This window comes from Lacerta agilis, chromosome 2 (assembly GCF_009819535.1).
Source record: "Lacerta agilis isolate rLacAgi1 chromosome 2, rLacAgi1.pri, whole genome shotgun sequence".
NCBI lineage: Eukaryota > Metazoa > Chordata > Lepidosauria > Squamata > Lacertidae > Lacerta > Lacerta agilis.
Window position 1 is genome coordinate 46,186,402 of NC_046313.1, and position 22,385 is coordinate 46,208,786.

At 41.4% G+C, this 22,385-nt stretch overlaps 1 protein-coding gene across 3 annotated transcripts in view; it reads left to right on the top strand.

Moving 5' to 3' along the window:
- Positions 1-10,594: 10,594 nt before the first annotated feature.
- The window catches only part of KCNIP1 (potassium voltage-gated channel interacting protein 1), a 307,522-nt gene continuing 295,731 nt past the window's right edge, over positions 10,595-22,385 (top strand). For all 3 annotated transcript variants that reach the window (XM_033139864.1, XM_033139866.1, XM_033139867.1), the window contains exon 1: positions 10,595-11,058. In XM_033139864.1, coding sequence (XP_032995755.1) covers positions 10,998-11,058 — 61 coding nt within the window. In that variant the 5' untranslated portion in view covers positions 10,595-10,997. The remainder of the gene's footprint in view (positions 11,059-22,385) is intronic.

Here is a 22,385-nt window from a genome sequence, read left to right on the forward strand (position 1 = left end):
TTAAGATGATCATTTTTGCTATGCAGCTAGCTAGGAGATGTAAGTAAGGTGGGGAGGTTTCAACAGCCATTTATAATGCTTATAGAACGGAAGTAGGAAATTTTGCTCTGAGAAAATTATGGAAAAAGAATTTATTATGCCGCTCACTGAAGGGTACTTAGAGGAAAAGAATGACAAAATGGCTGCCTATGCTGTTTCCAATGGAAAATTTGTATCAGCTTCCAAAACTGCTGTTTATATATTACTTTCCCCAAGACTGTTTGAATCCTGTATTTATTCAAATGCTTAGAGCTGTCTACATTTTTTTGAAGTCTAAACTTCAAAAGTCTTCCAAATACCCGTATCCTAGGAATCTCATTATATATGATTAGCTACTAAATCCCATGTGCTTTCTTCACATGCTCAGTACTCCCATCCTACACCTGTATTATTTCCTCATCCCCTGGTAGCTCCTATACATCTCAAAACCATTTTTGTACCCATATGAGCATAAGAAGAGCCCTATCTGTCCAGCATTCTATTCTCACAGTGGCAAACTGCTTGCCTATGGGAAACCCACAAACAGGACCTGAGCATAGTACACATCCCTTGTGCAACTCGAGAATTAAGTTTTCTGTTACTGATCCCAATAGGGTTGGGACTTGAAATTAAATGTAGTTATAGACAGACAAGAGGGACCAGCAACAAAACACATAGCAGCATATCCCCACTGCAGAGGTGGGTTGGTATTACCCCATTCTTTCGGTGCAGGATGATGTTGGTGACTGTGGAGAACTAGCCCAAGGCCAGGTAGGGGTTAACTTTTCTGACAGTTAGAACCCTCAGGGGCGGGCTTAGCCTGAGTATAAAACACCCCTCCCAGTGGGCAGTAAGGCAGTTGAAGTGTGGGCAGGAGCAGTTAAGTGCGGGGAGTTAGAGTTGGAGTTGAGCAGTGTGAGTCAAGAGATAGAGCTGGGAGTTTAGAGTCTTAGGTGGATGTTAGCAGAGAGGATAAAGAGATTGTGAAACGCGTTGTTATTGATATTTAGTTTACTATTAGAGGTATTAGGCCGGTATAGGACAACTGTTATAAGCTTATTGAACAACCTTTTATTTATCAGCAACCACAAGCTTTGTACGCAATAAACATCTTTTTAGTTCACAATATCCTCGTCTGTGGTGAATGAAGTAAGCAGGATCCAGCCAGTAGTCTGAAGAGCTGCAGCTGGGGACTGTTTGTCGTTGGTGCAGCACTCATAGACCGTAAAACGTCCGGGGGTGGGCTGTACAGGGCGAAGGGCCCGCGACATTAAAGTGGTGGCAGCGTCGGGACGAAAGATTGTCATAAAGTGGTGGTCACATTGAGATCAAAGATCTAAAGTGTTGGCAAGCAGTGCCAAGGTACAAGAAAGATTTAAGGGTGACGCATTGTGTGAAGTGTGAGGCTTAAAGAGGATTTAAGCAAACTTCTGTGAGACTCTACAATCTAGTCAGGAAGGGGATTGCATACACCTGGAAAGGGAGAAGGGGAATTCAGAGAGGAATTACCTGGCCCTAGGGTGTGGTGTGATAGCGCCTAAGACTGAGAGATTGTGAGAGAGTTACAAAGATACTTTGCGTTTGAAACTATTTCAGGCAGAAAGGTTTATAGTGAGAGGTCGGAAAAGTACGCTGGACAAAGTGCACTGAGGCAACTTTAGGCGTGACTTTGGACCTAAACTGTGGAAACTGAGCCTGAAGAAATAGTTTAACTGAAACATCCTTGATTTAAGTACAGAAATAATACCACCAAATAAATAGAAAATGCCACCTAGAAAGACTAAAACAGCTCTTAGGGACTCACAAGTAGAAAGCTCTGAAGAAGAAAATGGGGTTTCCCAGATTGAGGAAACCAGTACTGAAACAGTTAACAAAAATCCTGCTGAGGGGACGAGTTTTAAAGCCTCAGAGGAATTTGAAAAATGGAAACTTGAGAAGGAATTTAATTTGAAAATCGAACTAGCAAAGCTAGATATTGAAAGAGAAAGGGAGGCAATGGCACTGAAAGAGAGAGAATTAAGGTTACAAGCTGAGGCAAAAGAGAGAGAATTAAATATTGAGAGAGAGAGAGAAAGAGAGGCAATGGCACTGAAAGAGAAAGAAATGACCTTAAAGTTACAAGCTGAGGCAAAAGAGAGAGAATTAAAGTTACAAGCTGAAGCAAAAGAGAGAGAACTGAAAGAGAAAGAAATGACCTTAGCTATTGAGAGAGAAAGAGAAAGGGAGGAAAGAGAATATTTATTAGAAATGAAAAGACTTGAATTATCAGCTGTAGATAATAGAAACAACAACAATAGTTCCACACAAAATCCTAGCAGGGTGGATTTAAAAAGATTCCCTGACTTCAGAGATAAAGACGACCCTGAAGCATTTATCATTTCTTTTGAGAGGGCTTGCGAAGATTTTGAAGTAAAAGATGAGGAGAAAATGCAAATACTGAGAGCGCGTATTAGTGGAACATTAACAGAGATTTATTCTCAAATGCCATCTGATCAATCTAAAGATTTTGAAGCATTTAAACAGTTGGTTTATGTTAGATTCGGAATTACTGCAGAGCAACTGAGACAAAAGTTTAGAACAATAAAAAAGGTGCGTGAGGAAACATTTGCTCAACTAGGAGCTAAAACTACAAATTATTTAAACAAGTGGCTAGAACAGGAGGGTGCTGATTCTGTGGCGAAAATAAAAGAGGTGATCGCATTAGAACAATTTTATGACACGATTAATAGTCATCTGAAGTATTTAATTAAAGAAAGACGCCCTAAAACCATCCTGGAAGCTGCTAATCTGGCAGATGAAATAAATGAAATCCGAGAACACGCTTATGATGCCCCAAAATATAAGGACAAACAGTGGGAAACAAATAAGTTTAAGAGAATGCAACAGCCCACAAAGTTTACCACAGAAACTGCCAAGAAAATTTTTCCCGCCAATGCAAATGTTCCCCATAACACGCCTATGACAACGGGGGGGACTGAGGGAAAAGTAAATAAATATAGTGAGGGTAAAAGGCCTGAATTAATCTGTTGGCAATGTGGGAAAAAAGGCCATAGACAACTGGACTGTAGAACTGAAATCAGAACTAGGAGTGCAAATACTATCCCTCAGAAGCAGACATATTGTGTCCAAACTGTGGAGACAGAGCCAACTGCCAACATGGTTGCCACGACAACCGAGGCCCAGTCAGAGGCTGATGAGTTACCAGTGGCCCAAGTTGTGAGGTGCTATATAATTCAACAAGATGACATGTTATTATACAAAACAGGAGAAGAAATTTGGGTGAATGGTAAACAATATAAAGGCTTAAAAGACACAGGGTCTCAGATTAGTATCGTACATCCTGATTTATTAAAGCCAGAAGACTTTATTAAAGGCAAAACAATCGGTTTAAAAGGAATATCAAAACAGCCAGAAATCTTGCCAGTCGCATTAGTTAATCTGACATATAAACAATGGTCTGGAAAATGGCAAGTAGCAGTTTCACCAGAAATCCCAGCTCCAATGTTAATCGGGTGGGATTTACTTGACCATGTACAGAGTGCATTTGTAATAACTAGGGCACAAAAACTGCGACAGTTACCTCAGGAGGAAAGGCCTGATACAATTGCTGAACTGACACAAGATACAAGTATAATGCCAGTTACAAATAGTCAAGCAGCTAGTTTTGCAGCCAAGCAGAAACTAGATACAGATTTACAGAAATATTTTCAAGCCACAGCCGTGAATACAGTATTAACCCCTGAAAGCCCGGAGCGGTTTATAGTCAACAATGGGTTGCTATACAGGGAGATTCTTTTAAAGCCTAATAGAGGGGGTAATGAGATCCACAGGCAACTGATAGTACCTACTGAATTCAGAACCAAGATAATACAACATGCACATGGCAGTATCTTTGGAGGTCACTTGGGAATCACCAGAACCAAACAAAGGGTGTCCCAAAATTTCTTTTGGCCTGGGATGGGCAAGCAAATAAAGTTATTTTGTCGAACGTGCCATACTTGCCAATTACAAGGACATGGGCAAGATAAAACGAAAGCACAATTATGCCCCTTGCCCATAATCTCACAACCCTTCCAACGTTTAGCAGTTAATATTATTGGACGACTGCCAAAAGCCAGTCGCAGGGGAAATCATTATTTGTGGACTATTGTAGATTTTGCGACGAAATATCCGGAAGCGATTCCGTTACGAAACATAGAGACTGAAACAGTGGCTTCAGCTCTAATAAGTTATATGTGTCGGCTAGGGTTTGCAGAACAGATCGTGACAGACCTTGGAGCCTCATTTACCTCTAAACTGATGCAGCGTTTGTGGGAGAGGTGTGGGATAAAACATATAACCAGTACCCTTGACCACCCACAGACCAATGGCCTTGTAGCGCGAATTAATGTAGTTGACTACCTATTTAAATTGCAGAACACTCTCAAACGATCACTAGAACTGGCAGGAGAACAGTGCAAGGTTGCTCAACACAAACAGAAAGTTTGGTATGAAAAAAAAACACATGAGAGATCTTTTGAGCCAGGACAAGATATTTTATTAATCAGATCAGTAAACAGTGACAAGTTACAGCTGACATGGGAAGGTCCTTGTAAGATCATTTCAAAAATGAATGATATAAACAATATAATTCAGCATGGTGAAGGGAGGCGGGTCATGCATGTGAATATGATAAACCCAATCAAGTCCCTAAACCATGAACCCAATCTAGACTACAGTAGTCACGTTGTTGAAAAAGCCTGTGATATTGGTAAAGGAGTGTCTACCTGCAATGTGACCAGTGACCTATCTGTGAGATCAGTTAGAACAACTAGTCAAATTTATGATAAACCATTCATCAGTTGGAGGGATAGAAAGAGAGACGTACTGGAAGTTATAGCTGGCATGGGGTCCCATCGACTTTCTATGAAAGTGAACGTGTTTCCTACACTAGAGATTGTGTGGTGGGAGGATGGGTACCCTGCTGCTCATGCAACACAAATAAATGTCCAAAATGAATGTGGTTACACAGCATTAACAGGGCTACCACGTCAAAGGCATACAAAAGTAGTCTTAAAATTGCTTGAAGTGGGAACTGATAAAGCAATACAGACCAAAGATGAACTGACAACAAGGGCGATTGCTATGAGCAATAAGCAATCAGAGCTTTTTAGCCTACTTTCATTAAGTGATCACGCTTGTCTAGAAAGCTTCCGCAAGCTGACTAAAACAGAAGATATCCACAAACTTCTGCAAATAGTTCCCAGTGCATTTAAAAGCCAGACAACCAGTGTTTATGCAGCTTATGATGACCTGGAGATGTGTGTACAAGTCTGCGAGCTTAAACATTTAACAGAGATCCTGAAGGAGGGAGAGGTTGAACTAAGAGAGCTTTTGACCCTGAGAAACAAGGACTCTACCCAGCTTGGGATCCACAATCGTTACAGACGCCTCGAGTGCAGAGATCGGAATGGGACTGTGTCATCTGGCCGGGGAAGACAGCTTACATCCCATCACGTTTGGCAGAGAAAAGACTGGTGCCCAGAGAAAGATACTTCTTGCGACGGTTAAGGACGATAAGGAGCGTGAAAGGATCCTAAACATCATCGCAGACGCCTTATAATGAAGACCCAAAGACCAAGGTTAATGGACAGTTACGGCTTTTCTTGCAATAAAGGCCTAATGCTGCATGAACTATTGTATATAAGGTGAAAAACCCAAATATTATGCCATAGTTAGGTAATTATAGGTAAGAGTTATAAAATGTTTGTTTATGTAATGTCTATAATGTTTTAAACTGTTGTTTGTATCAGAGGGATACTTTGGCTAGTAACTCCTCTGATACAAACCTAAAAAGGAGGGAGGTATGTGGAGAACTAGCCCAAGGCCAGGTAGGGGTTAACTTTTCTGACAGTTAGAACCCTCAGGGGCGGGCTTAGCCTGAGTATAAAACACCCCTCCCAGTGGGCAGTAAGGCAGTTGAAGTGTGGGCAGGAGCAGTTAAGTGCGGGGAGTTAGAGTTGGAGTTGAGCAGTGTGAGTCAAGAGATAGAGCTGGGAGTTTAGAGTCTTAGGTGGATGTTAGCAGAGAGGATAAAGAGATTGTGAAACGCGTTGTTATTGATATTTAGTTTACTATTAGAGGTATTAGGCCGGTATAGGACAACTGTTATAAGCTTATTGAACAACCTTTTATTTATCAGCAACCACAAGCTTTGTACGCAATAAACATCTTTTTAGTTCACAATATCCTCGTCTGTGGTGAATGAAGTAAGCAGGATCCAGCCAGTAGTCTGAAGAGCTGCAGCTGGGGACTGTTTGTCGTTGGTGCAGCACTCATAGACCGTAAAACGTCCGGGGGTGGGCTGTACAGGGCGAAGGGCCCGCGACAGTGACAATATGTTCTCCCTGAGAGGGAAGAAGGGGTGAGTGAAGAGCTATATCAGGGACATGGATAGGAGCCTCATACTCACCAAGAGTCCACTGTACAGGTGACGTGGGGGGCTGCTGAGGAAATGATAGATCTGGCCTCCAAGAAACACACTGCAGCTGTTGCAGCAGCAGCAATGGGTGATGCATTCCTTGGACACTGGATCTACTGCCCCTGTGGATCATTCCGCCTGAGGCGGTTGCCTCACCTAGCCACGTGGGTGGGTTGGCTTTGGGGCTTCATTCCTTTGCTTTTTAAAATGTTGTTGCTGCCACAGCCATATATATGGCTATACAATGGCAACCCTGCCTTGCTGTGGGTTTTTGTGAGGTCAATCCTTCATTTTTTCCTGTACATGATCTCAAGCATGTGCAGTGTTGCTTTGCCTCAGAATGGGTGATGATGATCTTAGTTTTCATCCCTAATGGGTCCGTCATCCCCACCCCCCACCCCCGGATTTCACATTGAGAAACTTTTTTTAAAAATTAACTCTCTTCTTTGACCCAAGCAGAGAACTGGGGTTAGGGATGAGCAACCAATTTCATCATGTTTCAGTTGTTCCAACTCTCCATCACTGGTCCATTCCATCCCATTTTCTGTGGATTTCTTGAAATGACACACAATAAGTCTACATTTGAATTGTAGGCTTTTTGTTTATGCTTTCAATGTACGATAACCATTTTTTTAAAACCAAGCAGCCACATTTTCAAATTTTTTCAGTGCATTCATCCATAAAATACACACTTTGTACATATCTTTTAATATAAACTAGACTGTAACCCATAATCCAATGTGAAATCCAACCAAGTGTTGTGTTCTGATCCACAAGCAAGTTCAAGAGCAATAGATGGGGTCAGAGCAGATTGCGCCAAGCTTGAGAGCAGGCATTATTCGGAGGGGGAGGTAACTGGGTATACTTGGCCTGGGCAGTGGTGGACCTTGAGGTCCCCAAATTCAACGCCTCCTTGTTTCTCACCTTCCTGTCTACAACATAGTTGCTACTTCCCCGAGGATCTGCACCCAGTGCAACTGAACCAATTGCACTCCCCTAAATCTGCCTCTGTCCCTGGCCTTGGATGGCTAAGCCTGCTGTGTGGCCCCACTAGGGACCGGCTGCTTTTTTTGTTTGAGTTCAGTAACTCCTGCCCTGGGCTCAGACAAGCTCTGCATGGGTCTGCTTGAGAGGCAGAGGAGGGGAGGTTTGGATGGAACGTGGAGATAAGAGTTGGTAGGCTGTGAATGAGGCTGCCACGTACATTGGTGAGCAGGCACTGGGGACGCAAGTGGGCAGGGTCGGAGTGAGGGGGCGTAGGGGGCGGTCTGCCCCGGGTACCACCCTGGGGGGGTGACACTCGGGGCAGGGTCCCGCCCCTGTGATCGGTGCCTCCAAAGCTGGCGCACGTGGGGTGCGGCAACTTTTAAGGCTGCAGTGCGTGAACAGCAGCACACCGCCGCACGGTCGGAAGGGGTGCTGGCCGCTCGTGCCCACCATCTTGGGTGGACTGTGCATGTCCACACATGTGCAGTCAACTTGGGATGCTGTGCGCGTGCCATGATGTCACGGTGCATGTGTCGTGACGTCAGGGCACGCGCATGCTAGGGAGCGGTGCCCCGCCCCGCCCCCAGGGGGGTGCCCCCGCGTTTGCCGCCCCAGGTGGCAAGGCAGCTCCCTACGCCACTGCAAGTGGGGTCAGGCTGTCAGTGGCAGATGTATTCCCAGTTTATTTTTCTTTTTTGTTTGGACAATACAAAACTACCTTTCTATGGTAAAATTATGCTAAAGCCAGATTGTAATGAAAAATTCAAGAAAAATTAAAAACAACTGTTAAGGCTCTCATCCACCCAGAAAAGCATGGTGCTCTGTGAGAACAGCTGCTGCCATACTCAGACTCTAGCACCGAAGCTACAAGAATTACAGACATCTTGGTAACGGGTTCAACTCCGCTCTGCTAGTACCGTTCATGATTTCTTCACAAAAGCTGGCAGTGTATTTCCCACCATTCTCCACGTAGGTGGTTGGATGAATTGGCCTATGCCAATCAAATGCTTTTATTTTTGGGTGCATTCCAACAAATGCCAAAAAGCATTATGAAAGGAGTTAATTTCCACTTGTTTTTCCCTGTGGTATCTCTTCTGTGTAATTAACTACGTATGGCAATTCATTTTACATGTTCATGTTTTAGCGTTGCGGTGCTGTCACCCAAAATGCATGAGTCATGATGTGGAAAGTTGTGTGGGATCACGTGTGGGATTTCTCTGTACTTCTGAATGTTGTGTGTGTGCGTGTGTGTGCACAAAAAGTGTACACAAAAACACAAATTTTGCTTGAAAGATGCATGCAAAATGTGAGTAACAGGATGCAATGTCACACAAAGGATCTGTCATTGAATGGCAGTGAGACTAAAAGGAGGCCAAACTAGGTGTTCTGTGCAATACTGAGGTTGTGAATTTCATCCTTTGTATCATGATTAGCATTGTCAGTACCCACTGAGTTCAGGGGAATTTGGAAGGTTTTGCTTAGCAAAGCCACTTTAGGGATTTTGAGAGATGGTAAAGCAATGTTGTTCCAATACTGTGTTCAGATATTACTGCAAGAGATGTTTAAGAATGTTGACCACATCTTTAATTGTCACAGCAGTTCAGGTGAAGCACCAGGAGAAACATGTGCAGGAATTTCAAGGGAAGACGAAAGACGTTATTTCTTAGGGAGATTTCAACCATCTCTAGCTGTAATCAAGCTGGTAGGGTAGCTTCTGTCATTCATGCCCTGCTCAGACTAAATATTGCATCGTTTGTGATTTTTTGGTTGGGTCTAATAAAGGTATTACTGTGACTCTGGTATTTTGATATGTAAGAGGCTATATTCAATAAGGCTATGTGAAGTGTACTTTGCATGGATTGGCATTATTTTAAGTTCATTGCCGTAATTTCAAATGAAAAGCAAGGGTGGGTGTGATAGTCCCTAAGAAAAAACCTCCACAGTACAAAAGCATCAGTTTAAACCATACAAAACCCAAATAAATTTGGGGGCACAACATAGCCTTACATCCTTTAGCAGAGAGGTGTTGAGACAGTAAAGTGATACATATATTTCTAATAATATGTGCAAAGTGTTCCTTATTCCAGAAAAAAACCCCACTCTAAACTTTATTTGGGAATCATTTTCACCCTATTAATGATCTGAAATCTATAGTTTTTAGTGTACATTAAAGTTGTTTGGTGTATCAAATTTGGTTGTTTGTTTTAATAATAATAATAATAATAATAATAATAATAATAATAATAATAATAATATAGAAATGACTTATAGAACCACTAAGATAAAATACATTTTTCTGCTGTAGAACAGGGTATTTCCACAATACCATGAAATATTATCACAAATGCTGCTCTCTTGAAAGGATGTGTGATCAGCAAATTGACTTCTGTGCTCTGACTTGGTTGCTTAATTAGGCTTGATGTCCCTCTACCCTTTGTCCATTTTTCATTCTTAGTGTGAAATAGACAATCTACATCATATTCTGACCAAAATGGTCAATACCAACACATAGTGTAACCTGGATTTCCCTGAAATCTTAGAAGTACAAAGGCCTCAATTGAAGAGTGACATTTAGATAGAGTTATATGGTTGGAGCAGGAATGTGAATGTGAATGGTAAAGGGAATTGATTGGGATTCAGATAATGATGATGTCTATCACATATATTTTCTAGGGGATAGAGAGTGGTGCACTGCTGTCAGCCAGTGTTCCTTCTATTTTTTGCACCAGTTAAAATAACTGTGATTCACGTTTTTAAAATACACATGCCATTTCTGAACATGGCATGTAAGAGAAGCATAGGGACAATGGACATGGTGTAGTTTACTAGCTGTTGGTTATTATTATTTTTGTGACGAAAGCAATTGCTTTCCCCAGTCCTCTGGCTGGGAAGAGTTTTAAGTGACTGTTCTTTCCTGCCTTTTTAGGAAGACCATTAATCAGCAGGAATTAGCTTTCTGCAGAACCACAACTTTGACAGCTGGTTCACTATTATTTTCCATTCAGCAAGTTCTCATTCATTCATTCATGATTGGTACTCAGCCCGAGTCCCTTGGCATCCCTTGAGACCTTCGCCATGCCTACAGAATGGTAGTTTAGTATACAATGGAAGAGATGCATTGATGTTTTCCCTGTAGACCTACAGGCTTCTGGTTGGAGCCATAAGGAAACGAGAGAAAAAAATTAGCCTGTGTGTTTGTGTGGCTGTGCTCCAGTAAATATTTTGATGCATCTGCTGCCAGCTCTGGTCTGAGGGAATCTACCTAGCATTTAAATTTTGATGGGGAGCTGTTTTGAATAATAAGAGTGCAGCCGGCTGTGAGTCAGTGCATGTGTGTGTTGACTGAAAGGGGGAGAAAAAAAATCTCAAAGCTTAACGCTTGCTGAACGCTCAGCTGCAGTGCTTTGCTTTTCCCTCCTCCTTTTTCTCCGAGTAGATATTCCAAACAGATTTTTTTTGGGTGGTGGTGTTTCACTGGGAGGAGGGAGGGGAAACATATTTTGTATAGCCCCTCACCCAAGTAGCAGTTACAATGGGTGCTGTAATGGGCACGTTCTCTTCTCTGCAAACCAAACAAAGAAGACCCTCGAGAGGTAAGGATAATCTTTCCCCTTTTTTCCCTTTCTCATGTGTGTCTGCAAAGATTGGATTTTTGCACTGGGTATTTTAAAAAGAGCAAAGCGAAGCATGTGCCACTTGCAACTAACAGAGCTACACACTGATGGTTAGAGGCAAATTTGCACTAAGGGGGGAAATGACAGCGAAGGGTGTGCATGTGTGTGAGCTCGTCGTTGTGTGTTAGCGGTTGTAGAAGAGGGGAAAGTGGGTGGCTTCAGGGGTTGTGTTGGAAGCTGCTTTTTGAAATGTTGTAAACCTTTCACGCAGACGTGTGCGAGGAGGAGAACTCGGCAACCTGCTGTGTGCAGCACACTTGCGGAGGAAAACCTGTTTACTCCCGGTCCCATGCTGTGTTATTAATTCATTCATTTGCGGGGGGGGGGGGGGCTAGCAAGGTGGCAAAACATTTTCCAGCTGCCTTTTGGGGTTGCTGAGAGAGAAAGACGTACGTACGTTAATTCCTTTAATCGTGTGTAAGCCATGCTGCCAGTGCATGTCTAATGTTCATCATTTGGAAAGGAAGACGAGGGGGGATATATTTCCCTAAAGAGCGGAAGTGAGAGAAGAGAGGGAAGATAGCAAGCAGCGTTTCAAAGATCTTTCATCTTCGTCTTCAATCCTTAAATCGGCAAGACTTCCCATCTAGCATGCTAATATTCCAGGAAGTCTCCAGCGTCGAAAGTGGGTGGTTTGTTTGCTCTGTTTTCTCAGTAGGGTTAACTCAGCATCACAGGAAGGAAAGCCGAAAGTTGGAGGCACACTAGGGGGGTGGGGCTGAAGTACAGCGGCTTGTACGTGGAGTTGGAGAGGATGGGTCGGGTTTGGGTGTGTGTGTGTGCCTCTGTGTGTTAAAACTTGAGGGTTCTCTTCCTTTCTGGAACCAGAACCAGAACTAGCATTTACAATGTAAAAACTACATGTACTGGATCACAACCTTTGAACAGGATCTCCTTCCAATAGTTTTTGGCAGATTTTTTAAAATAACTTTTTTCCTTTTCTTCTCTGCAATCCAACTCATTTTGCCTTTCAAATAGCAATAAAGGAGAAGTGGGAAAATCAGATCCTAAATGCAAACAATTGGATGATTTATAAGGCAATTTATGTATGTATATACATATGGTACTTAGATACCATTTGATTACCCAAGGCATTTGATCAGTAAAATGCAATGGCTGTATCTAGCCCAAACATCTTCCCACAAAAGTCTTTTTGTAGATTGTGACTGCAATGTTGTTCTCAGGTTACCTAAATCCTGTAGATGTCAATGGGGTTTCAGTGGTGAGAATGACTATCTCGCCTCCATGAATGTTATTTATTTGAGGGCTATAGCTATGGGTTAGACACACCAAACCACATATTCAGTCTTCGGAGTAAGTAGAAACAATCCATTGCATAGGGGAGCACTCTGAAGGCTTACTGAAATAATTGTGCTTGTTGTATGACTATGAGACTTTCCAGAAAGCCTAGTTAAAAACCTGCTAGCCATTTATATTCTATGCACAGAATTCAGTTCTGATTTGCTCTGAAATCATCCCCTGTAATATTCAGATTGACTTCAAGTTCCAGGCGCTAGCTATTATTTACAATATATTCCCCCTTAGTTTGCAACTTAGTTTGCTCCATCAGTTTGCTGTACTTTGGGAAGCAATTTGTGGTCACTTTTTTTTTAAAGTGACTTGTGGTAGTTAAGTATCCTGTGGATATCTGTGGGTGGTGACCTTTCAACTGCAGGTGTCAAAAATAGTTTCCCAAGAGCAGTGCTTGAACCGTGCTCATGGAGGTGGTCACTTTTTTCTACTAATCATGACACAATTGATTCTAAAGCAGGTTGGAAGTACAGTATATTTGAGCTTCTCTGATTTTTTTACAGCTTGGACTGGAAAGAATTGGTTAGACCCTCCTGTGAATAGAGGAACACATTATCTGCTGATAATGTCAATTAGTAGAATTTATACCCCAATAAATGAAACCAGTTTCCATAAGCTGTCCAAGTAAGTAGTCTCATCCAATTGCCTACAAACTGTAGCCACACACACTCTGGGTTAAGTGTGAATGATGGATGCTTCTAACATAAACTGCCTAGCAAACCACTAATAGCATTCTACCATAAAAATTACATAACCAATATAGTAATCACTTGTTTAATTAGTAATAGTAATAAACATTTTGGCTGTGGGTCCTAGCCTCTTTCTACCTGGCCTGAGAGGGCAGCGCCCTAACTGACTCCAGATACAAAAGAGGAGGCTGCTGAAAAGGCCAGGCACCTTCTTGACTGTGAGTCCTGGAAGACATGTTCCTTGCCTTGCTGGCCCTTTTTCCACTTGGCCTGGGAGGGCAAGGCACTGACTGACTGACTGACTCCAGCTATGAAAGGTGAACCTGCTGAACGGTCTTGGGTTGGGGTATTGTATGGGATTTTTCCTTGCTGTTGTTGATGTTAATTTTTTGTATCTTTATTTTTAGAAATTTTGATTTATATGGAAATTGTTCAGTTTGGTTGTGTACTTTTTGATGTGTTGTATATCTTGTTTGTGACTACTTTTGTTATGTTTAAACAAAATAAAATTAAAAAATTCCTTCCAGTAGCACCTAAGTTTGTTCTTGGTATGAGCTTTCGTGTGCATGCACACTTCTTCAGATCTTCTTCAGTATCTGAAGAAGTGTGCATGCACACGAAAGCTCATACCAAGAACAAACTTAGTTGGTCTCTAAGGTGCTACTGGAAGGAATTATTTTATTTTATTTTATTTTAACTATGGCAGACCAACAAGGCTACCTACCTGTATTTTTTATGTTTGTAATTGTAAATTGTAATTTTCATGTTGTAAGCTGCCTTGAGCATGGTTTTAGTGGAAAGGCGGGATACAAAGAAGATGATGGTGATGGTGGTGGTGGTGGTGATGAACCAATATCAGTCACACCTATCTGGTCTATGCAGGTGTATCAGTTTAGATTTGTGGCCAAATAACACAATACATTTATTTGGTGTGCAACCATCGCAAGTATATTTGTGGAGAAAGTCATACACCAAGGCCTGGGTCCAAAGAACAGAATGCTCAAGGGAGATCTGACCTTTGCTTTTTCTCAATAGCAGCTCCACCATGCTACATAGCAAAGCTCTTTTGAAACTGTGGGGGAGGTTCAATAGCAGTTCACAATGTTGCCTAGAGGTCAAGCGTTCAAAAGCATGGAGTCAAAAACTCCTCTAGATGTAGCCAACTTCAAGTAGTTATTTGGATCCAGACTTTAAATCCCTGTTGGACCAGGTATTGGTTATTTTCTACAGCAACAATAGGGACTTCAGTTCATCCTCATTATACTCTGAGAAATGGAGTCATTGCTTCATGATCTTTTGGCATCATTATTGTTACCTTTTCTTTGTGTGCTGCAAATATTTATGTATTTTTAGCAGTTCTTTAGCAGGTTTTCTATTTTGTTAATATCTGTTAATATCTTTAGACTAGCAACCTGGGTCTATCTAGCCAGTAAAGTGTCTACACAAAGTGGATGTCCCTTGTAAAAGAAATATTGGTGCACTCATTTACTTACCGTATATCTGAATTGTTCTCAAAGGTAGCAGTGCTATTTGTCTTCCCATTTTCAGCATTGTAACTTGGGCTTGAACTAGTAAATTTAATAATAGTCTATTCTAATAAATGCATCAATGTGGTTAGATACATGGTTATTGAACTGAAGAAATGAGTCAATATTTTAATGCCTCAAACTATTTATTTCTTAACATTTGAATCCCTCTTTATTGTTTACAAAGGAATGGTAGACACAAAGCATGAAACACCATATAATATTCAAAAGTAGATCACACCCACCTGTTATCACCCACAGCAGTGATAATACAATCCTAATATTACTATTAAAAAGCAAAGACAGGTTCTGGGAGCAGCCATCAAACCTGGATCTTCATTGAGAAACTGAACCAGAAAAGAGGACACTGACAGTACTACTCTTGAACTTATTATCACCTCAAGGCAAGAGCTTGGTTGAAATGACTAAGCATTGCTCTTTCCCACTATTCTATAATCCTGTGGGTGGTATTCAATGGCACTTTTGTGCTAGTGCAAGAGTTAAGGGTTTGGGGGAACTTACAGAACAGATTCAGCTGGCACATGAGGGAAGGAGAGGGGGAGATTGTTTCACTGCACAAGGAAAAATACAACTCTAAACTTCCTATTCTTTGATAGCACATAGTGATCAAATTATGGTCTAGAACAGATCAAGGATGGGAAACCCATGGCATTATAGATGTTGTGGGACTGGAATGGCCGCCAACCCCAGCCAGCATAGCTGATGATCAGGGATGATGGGAACTGTAGTCCAGCACCATCTGGAGGACCACAGGTTCCCCACTCCTGCCTCAAAGACTGGAAAGACACACTCTTTTTAGGAGCTGATTCTGAGGCTAATGAATTAAATTCATGTGAGAGAGAAGCACAGCAGATTCCACTCCTGAACCATGCATATTGATTAGAACATCTGGAAGAGTCTCTCATGTGTACAGCTGCTTGAATGGGGACTCTTTAGAAATTCTAATAAACTGGGGGCAGAGCCTGTAGCCAAGATGCCTTTTTGCAGATATGTGTGTTCATTCCTGGAATGTATACATGAAAGGAGTTCATGAGCGCTGGAACAGAAAGCTCTAATGGACTTTGTAGCAGTGGGGTGGAATCAGTTGGTTCAGCCCATACTAATTCTAGAGTGGATTTAGGTATCTCCATCAAACATTAACTGAAGAATACATAGGTACTTCTTGAATATGTTGATTCTCTCTTTCACTTCCAGTCTTTGCTTTCATTTCAAAGACCAAAATTATTACAGTATTATTGCTCATGCAAGTTTAAATGCTTATCCCCTTTCAATGCTTTCCCCCCTATTTTTTGTTTTCTTGTCAATCCTTATAACTATAAAAATAGCCAAGTTCTGGGCAGCACACACTGGGTTGAACCATTTATGAATACAGATTACTATGCTTCTGGCCAACTGAAAAATATATTCTTTGATTACTTACGTAGCCTTTTTTTTGTAACATTCGGTTTATTTGGATTTGTCACTATTTACAAAAAGCTACATGGATACAAATTTCAACAAACACCCCTACTTCCAAGCATGACATTTAAGTCCTTTCACATTCATACAAACCCTGTACTTGCAGCTAATGTTATAAATTGATTGTATTTATGTGTCAATCTGATCCAGTCTAATTGAAGGCTATCAGTGTCTGTGTACACACCAGGGAATTAATGGGTTACACAGATCCATTTTTTTCTGTCTCCGTTTTTGTCTACACATGAGCACTTTTAATTGCACTGTGTCTCACTGTTTCAAGTCCACAATAGTTGGTAGTGTTTGATGGGATGCATTTGAACACAGGAAGCTGCCTTATACCAAGTCAGATTATTGATCCATCTAGTTCTGTATTATCTACACTGACTGGCAGCAGCTCTCCAAAGTTTCTGGCTGGCATGTCTCCTACCTCAAAATGCAAGGGATTAAACCTGGGACCTCTTGTATGCAAAGCAGATGCTCTTCCACTGAGGTGTCAGCCTTCCCACTGTGTGTTGTTGTCCCCTCCCCTCAGTTAGTACTTCCTCACCCACTCACCCCTGAATTCCAGAAAACTGAGGTCAATGGCGGGCATGCATGTAGATATTTGTCATTGCTACATTTCTTTTGAGATACAAGTTTTCTGATATGCCAGATTTTCACAAAATGGTGGGTTAAAAATAATGTAAAAAATGTGTGTCCTACCCAGTTCCACCAACAGTTCACCAAGGAGTACCTTCCCAGTGGAAGCAGGGGGTATGGTGATTGATGTCACAGCAAAACCGCACCACACATATTAAAAAAATCCACCCATAATGCACTTCAGTGTGTACACAGTCAAGTAACATGCAATTTTCTGTTGGATTCCACCCCTCCCTATGATTTTATTCATGGATTGGGAAGATTTGAATTAAATGGGGGAGGGGGAGTGCAGACTGTCACTTGGATGGGAACAATGTCACGTGGATGATGCAAAAAAAACAACAACACCATGCACACATGGGATACATTGAATCTGTGTGCACACAGTGTGTACACAGTCCATAAACAGAGATTAATTCTAGTTTTCTAATAATTTTGTCACCCTTCTGATAAAATCCACATGAAATGTGTACTAAATCAGTTTTCTGTATCACAGTATTGTCCCTTCATTTTTACCTCCACTGAGAAATAGAAGGTGTCTAACTATGTCTTCAGTGGGATGCGGGTGGCACTGTGGGTTAAACCACAGAGCCTAGGGCTTGCTGATCAGAAGGTCGGCGGTTCGAATCCCTGCGACAGGGTGAGCTCGCATTGCTTGGTTCCAGCTCCTGCCCACCTAGCAGTTTGAAAGCATGTCAAAATGCAAGTAGATAAATAGGTACCGCTCCGGTGGGAAGGTAAACGGTGTTTCCATGCGCTGCTCTGGTTCGCCAGAAGCGGCTTAGTCATGCTGGCCACATGACCCAGAAGCTTTACGCCGGCTCCCTCGGCCATTAACGCAAGATGAGTGCTGCAACCCTAGAATCGGACATGACTGGACCTAATTGTCAGGGGTCCCTTTACCTTTACCTAACTATCTCTCCAGGATTCAACAACACACAGTTTTGCCATTCCCAGATTAATTATCTCTTTGCAGCTAATAAACCACATTATCCCATTCTCCATTTAACAAGATCATTAAGGGATTAAGTAGAATATTATGTTCCCTCAAGGTTCCAAAACATAAGAAGAGCCTTGCTGGCATTCTATTTCCCACACTGGTTAATGGATGCCTATGGGAAGGCCACAAGTAGGAAATGAGCACTGCGCACTCATTCTACTTGTGTTCTCCAACAACTGATATTCAGAGGTATGCTGCCTCTTATGCTGCAGGTAGTATATAGCCATTGTGGTTAGTTATGACTCCATGAATTTGTGTAATTCCCTTTCTAAAGGTTTTAGGTAAATCTCATTAAAATTTGTGGCCGGCTAAGTTGAGGGAACAAATTCTATGGGTTGCTGTGTGAAGAGCTACTCTTGTGTGTCCTGAATGTTCCCCTACTCAGCTTCATTTGGATAACTCTGGGTGCTGATACTAAAAGAGTGGAGGAAAATATTCTCTCTATCCACTTTCTTCATGCCATCCATAATTTTATATACCATGTCCCCCACCCCTTAAACTAAATAACTGCAAGCGCTGTAAACTTTTACCACAGAGAAGTTGTACCACTCTTCCGGATAAGTCTGGAGTTTTGTTGTACCCCTTTGAGCTCTTCAATAGCTTTTTTGATACACAATATTTGAAGTGTGGCTGAACTATAGATTTGTATATAGACGTTGCTATATAGACATTTTTAATATTCAATTCCTTTCCAAATATCTTTAGCATGAAATTCACCTATTTCACAGGTGCCATACACTCTGTCAACAGTTTCATTGAGCTATGAACATCTCTTTCCTGATTAGTCAATATATACTGACATAAGATCATCATGTATGCTTAAACTAACCTCTCTCCACACAATCTTTCCAGCACAACCCCTTTACCTCTTTTGCACATGTGTTTGATTTGAACTAATATGGTAAGGTAGGTAAAGGTAAAGGACCCCTGGACGGTTAAGTCCAGTCAAAGGCGACTATGGGGTGCAGCGCTCATCTCACTTCAGGCCAAGGGAGCTTTCCAGGTCATGTGGCCAGCATGACTAAACTGCTTCTGGTGCAATGGGACACCGTGATGGAAGCCAGAGCACATAGAAATACTGTTTACCTTCCTGCCACAGTGGTACCTATTTCTCTACTTGCCCTGGTATGCTTTTGAACTGCTAGGCTTGCAGAAGCTGGGTCATGGCAATGGGAGCTCACCCCATTGCATGGATTCGAATTGCCAACCCTCCAATCAGCAAGTCCAAGAGGCTCAGTGGTTTGGACCACAGAGCCTCTGCAAGTCCAGTAGGCTTTGTTCCTGAGAAGTTTACCCTTCATGAGTTGGTGGAGGGTGGTGTGGGGATGGAGTGCTAGTGCACTTATCTCCATTGACCACTTTTGTTGGTAAATTAACACTTATAATGCCTAAAAAGTGCAAGAAATGTTGTACTTTCTGCAACCTGTCTGACCATCAGCATTTATGAACCTCATAAATAAAACTTTGAGTGTTAACATAATCTAATACAATTTGGGTGTCTGTTGGCAGATATGTTTGCTGTTAAAATATAGTCTTCAGAATTGATACTTTATTATGAACTATTATTGTCAACCATGTTTGAATAGTATACACATGAGTTCTAAATCAGTTCCCACTTGTGGATCTCATGAATTATTGGGCAAGAAATATTAATGTCATATGTCCTGATAAACCTGATGATACACTCCTTGAGCTCTGGGGAGGATTGCTCCAGTTTGTAGTGTAGCCACTGTAGTCCCTTCCACACCTCCCTTTTGCATGTATTCTGAATGCATGAAGTGGAACAGGGATCAAGGAGTCTTTACAGCCAGCTGTGGGAAGGGGGCAATTTGAGAACTCTATGCAAATTGGTGCTGGACTGAAATGGCCTCCGTTTGTCACTCATATTCATGGTGGAGTAGTAATATTCTGAGAATAGTGGTGGTGGTGGTGGTGGTGGTAGTAGTAGTAGTAGTAGTAGTAGTAAAGAAGAGATGCTTGTTATGTGCAGTTCCCTCTTGCCACCCTCTTTTACTGTATTAAAAAGCAGCTTTATTATTCTTGCTTTTAACTGTATAAAACTGCCACCAGTATCATTTTCCCCTCCCCCAAAGCTTCTAGAATGAGAGTTCACCACTCTGCTTTCTAGAGAGGAAGTCATTCTACCTTCTGTAGAGGCCGGTCCTACTGTGTTAATATCCACATGAACAAATACTGTTGAAATTGGATAAATCTCTTCCCCCAACCTCAACAGATGGCACAGGTTTAGATTTACATAATATTTTTGCTAAATGTTTCATTTTTCTACAATGAACTGATCAAGAAAATATTGATTTTATAGTTTTGCACATGTTGATTAGAACCATTGTGTTAAGTGGGGTGCTAAAAAGAATAGAATTATATTTTTTTTAAAAAAAGCATGAATACAATTATGTCTTCATACGTTGTCATCACATGCTGCCTAATGTAATGAACTGTCAGAGTAACCAGGCTTCTTGTGTATATGCCAATTTCCTTTATGTTGCCTTAGTTGATGTTAGTGTATAGATGAATGTTGTGGTGTGTCAACTGTACATCCTAGATGTCTGGTGTTATCACTCATCTGGGTAAATGTGCAGGCAGACGTGTGGAATGAGTAGGAAAAGACTGAAAAGACTGAAAGTTAATAATGCTCCTTTTAATTTCTATGACCACATTCCTTTTTTAAACTTCACCAAAGTGTCCATGTATGCTTGGCAGGTCTTCTCTTTTTTGTTTGAAACAGTAGTCCTTTGTCTTCTATATGCACCTTCATGGGTGGGTGCTGTGGAGATTGTCTAAGCTGCCTTGAAGCCAAGACCATCCTGCTGCCACCACCTCTCAGTTCAACCTAACTGTTGAGCAAGAGGAATTCCCAAGAGTTATGGCTCAATTTTCAATCTGTGAGGGGTCAACAGCCTGCTATCTCTCCAGTTAGTTGGGTGAGTTCCATCTGTTTTCCCTTTAACCCTCCCCTAGCTCTAAGCATGATGGCATAACAGTACAGACCAGCATTCAGGAGAAAGATCTTTCAATTCATACTGTCAGATCCTAGGTTCCAATTTAAAAACAAAAACAAAAAACCTATTGGGATTAGGGATGGAGATATCAGGGAAAAACAAGTAGCATTAAAAAAGAGAAAAGAAAGAACTATTTACTATCTAAGTGACCTAGGCTAAAGAAGAATCTCAAACATACTTGTGAGGAGTGGTGATCACCCATGTTTTCCAACAGATGGCAAATTTTCACAGGAAATAACTGCTATTTTTAACTTTGTGAAATCAGGAGAGGGGTTGATGGCGCAGTAGATCCTCCATCAGTATGTCCATGAAAGCTTGAGCATACATGGGGGGAAGAATTTTAACACTTGGGATGTATACAAAGAGACATAGGTCATTGGCACCTTTCAACAACCTAGGAAGGTGGAAGTAAAAGATAGGCAATGTTTCCTAGTTCTTATCTTCTCTTGAAAGACTAGTGGTGTGGTGAGTTTCCAGCCTATGTGCATGGAGGATGCTTGAAATCTGACAGGTAAGTTTGCAATTGTGGTAGGTAAATTTTGTGGCATTTTTCATTTTTAAACCATGATACATTTTAGTTTCAGGCCTTTCCCTACAGTTGCTATCTCCAGATGTCTGTGCGCTCATATATTCAGCTTCAAAAAAATGTAAGTTGCCAATTTAAAAATAAATGTATGATTGTAGAAGTCTTCAGACTGGTAGCATAAACTAAGATGTAAAAATACCCAAATGCTGGGATGGAACCAAGCATGTCTATATTTACATGAAGCTAAGAGGAAATTCCAGTGAATACTGTTTCATTTGGTCACAAAATTGTATCAGGCTTTTGAGTTTTTCAGAAGTCTTTATTAGGCAAGATCATAGAATCATAGAGAGGGAAAGGACCCCAAGGTTCACCTAGTCCAACCCCCTGCAGTGCTGGATTTCTCTCCACAGCTGTCCCTGGGTGGTCTCAAACCACCAACGTTCTGGTTAACAGCCAGACACACTTACCCATTGTGCCACAGTCTAGATGTTACACAGTGCAGGGGGAGGTGGAAAAATAAACATACAAAAATTAGGTTGAATGTTGTAGCTATTAGGTCAGCTTATAGACTCAGTTCAAAGATGGAGACTGTAGTTGATAAGTCTCCACTAGGGGTTACAGATATAAAGTTGTACACATAGAATTTTGGAATAGAGAAGCTATTGTTGTTTCCCATTTTTGAAAGCACAAAAGACTGGTGGTTATACAGGTCTGTCCCATTCCTTAAGTAAAACATACAGATTCCTGGCTAGGCAGAAAGCAGATGCAAACAAAAACATGATTGTCTGTATATTAGCAAAGCATTAATTTCGGTAGAAGAATCAATTGAATACAAATAGTGAGTATTACAGTACCTAGTGGCTTGGAGAGGATGTAACTCTCAAAATGCAAAGCCTATCTTCAGATATTAGAAAATTATGTTGCTATAGTGCTTGTGCTTCTTCAAGGCACAAGCGAGTTATGCACAAACCCCTAAATATGTTCACTAAGAGTGGCTGGGGTAACCTAGCCAGATGGGCAGGGTAATAACTAAACAATAATAATAATTGTTATTTGGTG